We start from the raw sequence: 9,706 nt of genomic DNA, 5'->3' as shown, positions 1-9,706 counted from the left end.
AACACGTATGAGCATTGGCTATACAATTGGGAAAATTACCTTTTTTTTTTTTCGTAATATGAGGTACAAAATAACAATTCATGATTCCAGTATTGTCAGATTTTATTGATGTAACCTTGACAACCGTTTTTGAGATTTTGGTCTTTCTCCATTCAAGTAGATAGGAGCTGCACTGGCATGACTGGAAATAGCCTCCCGAGAGCATTCCAAAGATGGCCGATAGTGGACTGACTTGCTAGAACGACTTTGGCTTTAGCTGATATTCCATCAAAATCAGTAACGTCCAATTCAGAGAGTCGTTTTAAGAATCTAGCTTTGAGTGGCAGTCCACTAGCTAGGCTACTTCCTTTTTTCATGCATTTCTAAGTTTAACCAGCAGACGACATTGTTTCTAAATGGAGGTGGGTAAAAATAATTTTTCCGATGCATTGCGATCTTCATTTGAACGATCTCTATCGTTTTTGAAATAGCAAGTTTGGTCTTTTACTTCATGCGAAACCCTCCGCTACAATGAGAGGAAATCACTTGCATTAGCAACCAAACTTCACGCTTTGTGACAAAAATGTATATATTTGGCAACTCGCAACAAATCCTTTCACTGCATGTTGAGAGTAAAAGTTGTTCCGTGTAATGTGTGTCCATGGACGAGATAACCCAACCCATTTGTCTCTTTAAAACCCTATCTGTTCTTTACAATCAGTTGTTGATAAAAAATAAATAAATAATAATAATAATAATGCTAATCAGGCATAACACAGATGCGATATAACCATTCCGGTCTCTCTCCTTAACACACGCCCATTTACAGAGACTCTTTACAGAAATGCCGGTGTTGTTAAAGAGACAGTACCTGTTTTAGCATGTTTTCAAGCCAATTTTGCCATTTAAACAAACATGTTACAAAAAATAGCATATGAAATATAATATCATATTTATTGATTGAATACATGGATTTGTTCATTTTTAAAAAGCCAAAATGTGACCAATGATGAAAAACGAATAAAATATAATTATTACAAATAACATTTATATTTTCGTAATGTACCTAGTTAGAAGGTCCCCTGTTTAATTTATTTCATATGTAAGCAAAGGGGACGACATATACCCATATGAATCAATATAGTATCAAAATGTAGTCGAATCCAGAGCTTGTGAATTGAAATCGAATCAGGAAATCTGTATCAATACCCAGCCCTTTTCCAAAAATTGCCACTTTCACCACTTACAATGGACTGTGATGTAGACTATTACTGTATAACACATATAATATGTAAAATATCTCTAAAAAAGAAACAAAACATCCATATGTAGAATGTTTCAGTTGATCCGTGTTTTCAAGTCCGTGCACAAACGCAACCGTATAAAACACTTTGGATTCCACAATCAATCTGTAAACACGCCAGAAATCTGAGACACACACTACATTCATAGCAGGTCACATTCATAGTACAATTGTCACAGCAATTTGATAAGAAAAACAACAGCTTGTACAAAGTTCACATATTAAAACTAATTATGAAAATCAAACCCGTCTTGTGTCAATGTCATTGAAGTTATGTATTTCTTTGTTTCATATACAGACTAAGATGGAAAGAATCTGTCATTAACAGTCATTTGTGTCAATTTAACAGGATTATGCGTTGCCTTTAGAACGCATCAATATAACCCACTTTATTTCTTCTCAGTAAAGCACTTCTGCAGAAAGTGGTTCAGGTGTGTGTAGAGGTGGTATCGGGCTTTTCCAGACAAACTGTGATCCTTATCAGTGTACCACTGAAAAATACATCACACATTTACATACGAGTACAGAAAGATTAGAAATTATGAGGGAGGAAAAAAAAATAATTCCCAGGTCATATTTCACCCTAATAAATAAATAATCATAATATATATTTGTATATATATATATATATACACACACTCAGTAAAAAAGAAACGGCCCTTTTTCAGGACACTGTATTTTAAAGATAATTTTGTAAAAATCCAAATAACTTTACAGATGTTTATTGTAAAGGGTTTAAACAATGTTTTCCATGCTTGCTCAATGAACCATAAACAATGAATGAACATGCACCTGTTGAACGGTCGTTAAGACACTAACAGCTGACAGACGGTAGACAATGTCACAGTTATAAAAACGTGGGACACTAAAGAGACCGTTCTACTGACTCTGGAAAACACCAAAAGAAAGATGCCCAGTGTCCTGCTCATCTGTGTGAACGTGCCTTAGGGATGCTGCATGGAGGCATGAGGACTGCAGATGTGGCCAGGGCAATAAATGTACATTTACATTTATGCATTTGGCCGACACTTTTATCCAAAGTGACTTACAGAGCCCTTCTTACAGGGACAATCCCCCCGGAGCAACCTGGAGTTAAGTGCCTTGCTCAAGGACACAATGGTGGTGGCTGTGGGGATCGAACCAGCATCCTTCTGTTTACCAGTTATGTGGTTTAGACCACTACACCACCACCACTCCGAGAGACGGGTCCGTCCCTATCGCTCGCTCTCTCTCTCCAGATCCAACCGGTCCTTCCAATAAATGGCAATGTCCGTACTGTGAGACGCCTGAGACAGGAAGGACAGCTGAACGTCCTCGCAGTGGCAGACCACATGTAACAACACCTCGTTACATGGATACAGGATCGTTACATCCGAATATCACACCTGCGGGACAGGTACAGGATGGCAACAACAACTGCCAGAGATCCACCAGGAATGCACAATCCCTCCATCAGTGCTCAGACTGTCCGCAATAGTCTGAGAAAGGCTGAGGGCTTGTAGGCCTGTTGTAAGCCAGGTCTTTACCAGACATCATCGGCAACAACGTCTCCTATGGGCACAAACCCACCTATACTGGACCAGACAGGACTGGCAAAAAGTGCTCTTCACTGACGAGTCACGGTTTTGTCTCACCAGGGGTGATGGTCGGACTCGCGTTTATCGCCGAAGGAATGAGCGTGTGCCAGGGTAGTTCTCTCTCTCTCTCTTGAACTGCCGCCTCCAGTCACCTTTATCTCAGGCTTGATCAGCCTAATTATGGGCTAGGTGTGCAGCATCACGGCCCAGCCCAATCTGTGCATCTTATCGTGGCTAGTTGTGCATGACATTGCGGAGACTCAGCATGTGGAGGCTTGTGCTACTCTCCACGATCCACATACAACTCACCACACGCCCTAATGAGAGCGAGATCCACTAATCGCGACCACGAGGAGGTTACCTCATGTGACTCTACCCTTCCTAGCAACTGGGCCTATTTGGTTGGTTAGGAGACCTGACTGGAGTCACTCAGCACACCCTGGATTCGAACTCACGACTCCAGGGGTGATAGTCAGCAGTGTGTGATAGTCACACACTTTTGCTTTTTTAACATTATCTTAATGACGATTAAGCACTTTCCCCCCATAATCTCATTACCGTAACGTGTTTGGTATTTTACTTTTTTCTTGTTGTGTCAATTCGTGGTTACAAGTGTACTGAGCACTCTAAGCCTATATTCAGGTCACTCCCAGAACACTCCCAAACTGCAGGGGGCAACCATGCAACAAAAGTTGGTGGAACCAACTTTTGGGAAGTGCTCTTGGGACCATATTTGCCTGCCCACAGGAAGTGCATGGCATTGAAATGTTTGTGAAGAGCTCAGTTGGCTCACTCTCTCTCACTTGTTCCTGGGAAAAGCTACTATGACCACAGCTCCTGATCATCTCAAAGACGCAACTGGTAGGACAGTATAAGGTTAAAATGTGTTTGAATGTGTTGAGTTCAGGCTTCTCTATGTTCATATGTTTGCTTTTGCTTGGTTGTAACATACAATTTAAATTAAATAAGGAAGACTTTATTATTGTAACGCTACTCTAAGCATTTGTATAAGTTTAATTACGGGATTGGTATTGTTATTGTTATTATTAGACATCCCAGGTTGATCTGAATGACTTTGTTTGGTTTGAGGATTCAGTAGCATTTATTTATTACTTTGAGAAAGTTGTATTGAGATTTGTTTGTAACTAATTCATGCTTTTGGTTTGTGTATTTTAAAGGTTATCAACCTATTCTGTCTCATCCCTAATCTATCAAACCATCTTGAAGAAATAAAAAATCATAAAGTGAGCAGATTTGAGTTGTCCTTTGCGTTCATCAGAGATAAAGCAGTTTTCAAGTTTGGGCAGAGCTGTGGTCAGTTAAAAACACACACAACTTGACAGTTGATAACCAGCGTGGCAGTGAGAACAAGGATCAAAGGCCTGAGGTCAAGCTGTCAACGCAAAGGAAAAATTGACTGGAAACTCTGCACCATGGCAAAGGAAACTCTTGGGAAAACAGTCAAGCAACTGAAGCAAGAGCGGACTTTAGCTAAATCTGCTTTCACCAAGCAAGCAAACTATCTGAGCAAAGCTGCAGATAGTATGATTAAGCATGAACTTCAAGAGGAGTTCAGCAAGCTCAGTTCCCTGGCAAGGTATGTGAGCCGATGCAAATGAGGATTACAGGGCTGGCCTACTGGCTGAAGCGGGATCTGAGGAGGATGAAGAAGTCAAGCTCGACGAGCACCAGCAGGCTGAGCTTGAAAGGACAATGGAAGAGTGCGACATGAGACTGGGGGACATCCGTAAGGCAGTCCAATCCAACCTCTGGCCAAGATATGGTAAAGAGGAAGTAGACTTTGCAATCCAAGAAGCGGAAAAGCCTGTGACAGAGCCCAGGTAAGCCCCATCACTGCTATCAATAGAGACGGCTATGAACTACAGCTGGAAAGAGCAAGGAGGCTAATCCATGGTGCAACTGAAAGCCTGAAAGACTGGGAGAAATGGATCCCACATGATCAGACAGCAGACCTGAGAGGCAGATTAAGAGACCTGAGAATATTCGGCAGCAACCTGGAGGCCAGAAGGGCAGAATTCCTCACCGCACAAAAAATTGCAGAAGAGGAAAGAAGAGGTCCAGACCAACAGCCTATTCCAACCGCAGTTCCCCAACCAGTGGTGAGAATAAAGCCAACCAGTCTACCTAAATTCACTGGGATTAGGAGGAGTTTCCATAGATGGAGGAGAGACTGGGAAAGTCTACAAAAGCAGGGAGAGCCGACTGGATCAGTGGAAGTGAAGAAGTTCCAACTCCTTGACAGTGTGGACGAGAGGATAGGTAGGGACCTGAGCTTGACAACATACAACAGTGCTGAAGACATATTTAGAGTACTTGAAAACAGGTATGGAAACAAGCCAACGATTGCTTTGGAGATAATTGGGGACCTAGAGAGGATCCCTCCTTTAAAGTCACACCAGCCAAGGAAGGTAATTGACCTAATTCAGGCTGTGGAAAAAGCTCTGAATGACCTCACGGAACTCGAAAGCATTGGAGCCATAAAGAATCCCCTTGTGATCAGATCCATAGAGAGCAAGCTCCCAGATAACATAAAGAGGGACTGGCTGGCGTTTATGGTCAACCCAAGAAATGGAGTCACACATGACAATCACTTTGACATCCTTCTGACATTCTTGAAGACACAAGAGGACATTCTAGAGAAACTAGACCAATTGGGTGGAAGTGAAAAACCTGAAAAGAAAGCTACATACCTGGAGAAGAGGTATGCCTCCACAAAGTCCACAAGGAAAGGAGGATGTGTTGTTTGTGGAGATGAGAAGCATCGTGAGAAAATCTTCTTTTGTAAGCAGTTTAAAGAATTGAGACCTGGTGAGAAACTGAATGCTATCGAAAGGCTGGGAGCATGCAGAAGATGTCTCAGATGTCATGAAGAGGATGAGGAATGTACGGACATTTACCTGTGCAGGAACAGAGACTGCAGAAGAGGAAGCTCTTCAGATCACCATTTCTTTCTCTGCCTGAAAGGAGGATTCAAGGGGAAAGAATCTGTGAAAGTGGGAAAACCCAGCACCAGGAGGCAAACATTCACAGAGGAGCAAGAGAAATTGATGTCTGAGCTTACCCCTGACATGGCAGAAAAAGTCAAAAAAGCCTTCACCAATATGGCTGCAAAATCACACGGCACTAGAAGAAGCCTTCCTGGAGTGATGGACTCAAGTACACGTGAGTTACCAGTTATTCTTATGCTTCTCGAAGTAACCACCAACGCAGGACAGAAAATTGGAACTCTCATTGACTTAGCATCAGATACCAACTACATCACTCATACAGCTGCCAGGAGATTGAAGCTTCAGAGTGAAAAGATCACGCTTGTCGTCCATGGAGTTGGAGGCATGGCCATGAAGGTAAAGACCAAAAGATACTTACTCAAGGTAAGAGTCAAGACACCTAGAGGCACGGAGAGAGCTCATGAGCTGATCTGTTATGGGTTGGATGAAATTGCAAAAGTTCACAGAGTAATCAAAGCACAGCAACTTGAGAAGTTCTTTCCCGAGACCAACCTGGAAGATCTGCACAGACCAGAACATGTTGAGCTTCTCATAAGCCACCGTGAAGGAAGACTTGCTCCACAGAGAGTAAAGGTAGTAGGAGATCTTGTCCTGTGGGAAGGCCCTTTAGGAAAGACCGTTGGCGGAGCACATCCGGACCTCTGTGAAGTAGTGGGTATGGCCCTGCACAATTCTGAGACCCACTTTGCACGATCAATGAGAATGACAGCAGTGAAGTATCAAGAAATTGCTGAGATGCAAGAATCTAGAGCTGAGACCAGAACCACTGTTATTGGCAGGGAGTTCTTGGACTGGTGGAAGTGGGACAGCATTGGTGCGGCCTCGCGAACCCATGTGTGGAGGATGCCGGTGTGGTAACTGTCAGCCAGGAGGCAAAGACATGACTCTGAGTGAAGAAAGAGAGCTTGAGATGATCAGGCAAGGCCTCAGCTATGTGAAATCAGATGCACATAGTCAGGAGCCTCACTGGGACACAAAATACCCCTGGATTGAAGATCCAAGTTCCCTGCCCAACAACAGAAGTGCAGTGGAAGCCACATTTCTGAGGACGGAGAAACAACTCAAGAAGGAACCAGAGTGGCGTACAGCATACACAACTCAAGTCCATGAGATGGTGGAAAGGAGGGCAGCAAAGAAACTGACTAGAGAGACCATTGCTGCCTGGAAAGGACCAGTATGGTACGTCAGTCACTTGGTGGCGTCGAACCCACACTCTGTAACAACACCTGTCCGACTGGTATGGGACAGCAGCCAGAAGTATAGAGGAATCAGCATGAATGACCTTCTCCTGAAAGGGCCTGATGTACTTAATCCCATCCGGGCAGTGCTACTAAGGTTCAGGAGAGGAGTCCATGCTGCCCTCGGCGACATTAAGAAGATGTACAATTCTGTGTGGCTTGAAGACCTGGAGATGCACCTCCATAGATTTCTCTGGAGAAATGGGGAAGATGAAGAAATTGAGGAATATGCTATCACCAGGGTCAACATTGGTGATCGACCAGCAGGGTGCATCGCACAACTGGCCATGAGAGAGACAGCAAGGCTGCCCATTTTCAATCATCTGGAGGGGGAACGGAGGATTCTTGAGGAGGATTCTTATGTAGATGACATTCTGACATCCCATAATGACCTGGAAGAGCTCAACGAAACCACCAAAAAGTCGAAGAAATTCTGAAGGCAGGTGGATTCTTCCTTAAGCCGTGGGTCCGATCAGGCCAAAGTGGGAGGCAGACGTCTACATCAGAACATCCAGCATCATCAAATGAAGTCTTCATTCTCCCCAACCAAATGAGAGAAGGAGACAACAAAGCCCTTGGAGTTGGTTACCTGGTCGAACCAGACAAACTGTACCTTAAGACCTCGATAAACTTCTCAAAGAGGAAAAAGAAGATGAGAATTAGCAAAAATCTTGTCGAAGAAGAGGTGAGACAAAAAACTCCAAACCCATTGACTAGAAGACAACTGCTTAGCCAAGTAGCTAGTTTATATGACCCAATAGGCCTTGCAACACCTGCCAAACAGAAAGGAGCCATTCTAGTCAGGAAGGCATTTCAAGAAGCTGGAGGCAAAACTCTAACACGAGACACATGGGACACACCTCTGTCTGAGAGACTTAGAGAAGAAGCCATCCATCTGTTTGAGGAATACACACGCCTCAACCAAATTACCTTCCATAGAAGCCTCACACCAGTCAGAAGTATTGGGGAACCCTTGGGAATAACATTCTCAGATGGTAGCGACCAGAGCTATGGAGCTGTTGCATACTTCAGGTGGGAGACTGAGCAAGGCATTCTGGTCCGGCTTGTTGAGTCCAAAGCCAAGCTCACACCACTTGACCAAAAGGGAGAAGCAGTGAAGGCTGAGGTCTGTGGGGCTGTGTTTGCTGCGAGACTCAGAAAATATATTGAAAAGCACAGTCGGATGCAAGTGGAACGTTGGCTCCATCTGCTGGACAGTCAAACTGTGCTGGGTGCAATCCAAAGGGACAGTTATGGGTACCAGACCTTTTTGCAAACAGAGTGGGAGAAATCCAGAAGTCCACATCAGTTGAAGACTGGAGATGGATTCCAGGGGAGCAAAACATTGCTGACCTCACAACAAGAGGAGCAACCCCAGAAGACCTCAAAGAAAACTCTGTGTGGCAAAATGGCCCAGAGTTTCTGAAACGACCTGTGGAGGAGTGGCCGACAAAGTCAGCCAAAGATGTCGCTGCAGATGCTAAAGAAGGTATAAACAAGCTCCAAAGGAAATGTTTTACAGCAGCACTGACCCGAGCACAGGTCCAATATGCTCGACCTGCCACTGCAATGCCAAGGTCCCCGACCTCTAACCAAGACAAGGACCTGCAAAGCAACCTTAGTGGAAGAGGGCACCAAATCCAAGTCCGGAGGCCACCTTCTGGTTCTTCAATAAGGAAAATCCTTAACATCAGTAAGTTCAGCAGTTTAACCAGGTTGATAAGAGTCGTTGCCTGGGTGTGGAGAGCTTCCACAAAGTGGAAAGAAATGCTGGCCAAGACCTCAACCAGAAGCAAGCCAAAGAGGAGGGAGGTTCCTTCAGCTCTTGAGATCAAGTCCAGAGTCAAGGGAACTACACTTACCATCATGGAGTGTGAGGATGCTCTCAGGGATCTCTTCCTTTCGGCTCAAATGGAGGTAACCTTGCCAGACACCACACTCAGCAGGCTTGCTGTGGTCAGAGAGGAAAGCACTGGACTTTTACTCTGTGGAGGAAGATTCCAAATCTTTAATAAAGAGAAAACTGCAGTACCAGTCTTGCCCTGCACATCATGGGTATCCACTCTTCTAGCTCAAGAAGCCCACAGGGCAAATCATGAAGAAATTGCAGGCACACTTCTCCGGATGAGAAGGAAAGCATGGGTGGTAAGAGGCCGGAAACTAGCTCAAAAGATCGTTGATAGCTGTGTGACATGCAGGAGACTTAAGGCCCGAAGATGCCAACAGATCATGAGTGACCTTCCATCGGAGAGAATAACACCAGCCAATCCATTTGAGTACACAACAGTGGACTTATTTGGACCGTATGAAGTGAAGGATGAGGTGAGAAAGAAAGTGAAACTCAAAGTGTGGGGAATCGTCTTTTGTTGCATGGCATCTAGAGCTATGCACACAGACCTTGTCAGTGATCAGTCAGCTGAAGGCTTCCTGTTAGCCTACCAAAGATTTACAGCACTGAGAGGACATCCAAGGAAATTGTGGTCGGATCCTGGGAAGAACTTTGTCGGAGCAAGACCGGCCCTCAAAGAGCTCTACCTGTTTCTGGACCGACTGGAAAAATCAAAGCTTGAAGATGAAGGC

General features: G+C 44.2%; 1 protein-coding gene across 1 annotated transcript in view; it reads right to left on the bottom strand.

The window, feature by feature from the left end:
* Nucleotides 1–943: 943 nt before the first annotated feature.
* LOC127659293 (dipeptidyl peptidase 4-like) overlaps nt 944–9,706 on the bottom strand; it is a 34,541-nt gene continuing 25,778 nt past the window's right edge. The window contains exon 26 of the mRNA XM_052149043.1: nt 944–1,773. Coding sequence (XP_052005003.1) covers nt 1,672–1,773 — 102 coding nt within the window. The 3' untranslated portion in view covers nt 944–1,671. The remainder of the gene's footprint in view (nt 1,774–9,706) is intronic.

This window comes from Xyrauchen texanus, chromosome 18 (genome assembly GCF_025860055.1).
Source record: "Xyrauchen texanus isolate HMW12.3.18 chromosome 18, RBS_HiC_50CHRs, whole genome shotgun sequence".
Lineage (NCBI taxonomy): Eukaryota > Metazoa > Chordata > Actinopteri > Cypriniformes > Catostomidae > Xyrauchen > Xyrauchen texanus.
Note: the sequence above shows the minus strand (reverse complement) of the source record. Positions and strands in the feature narration are given on the sequence as shown.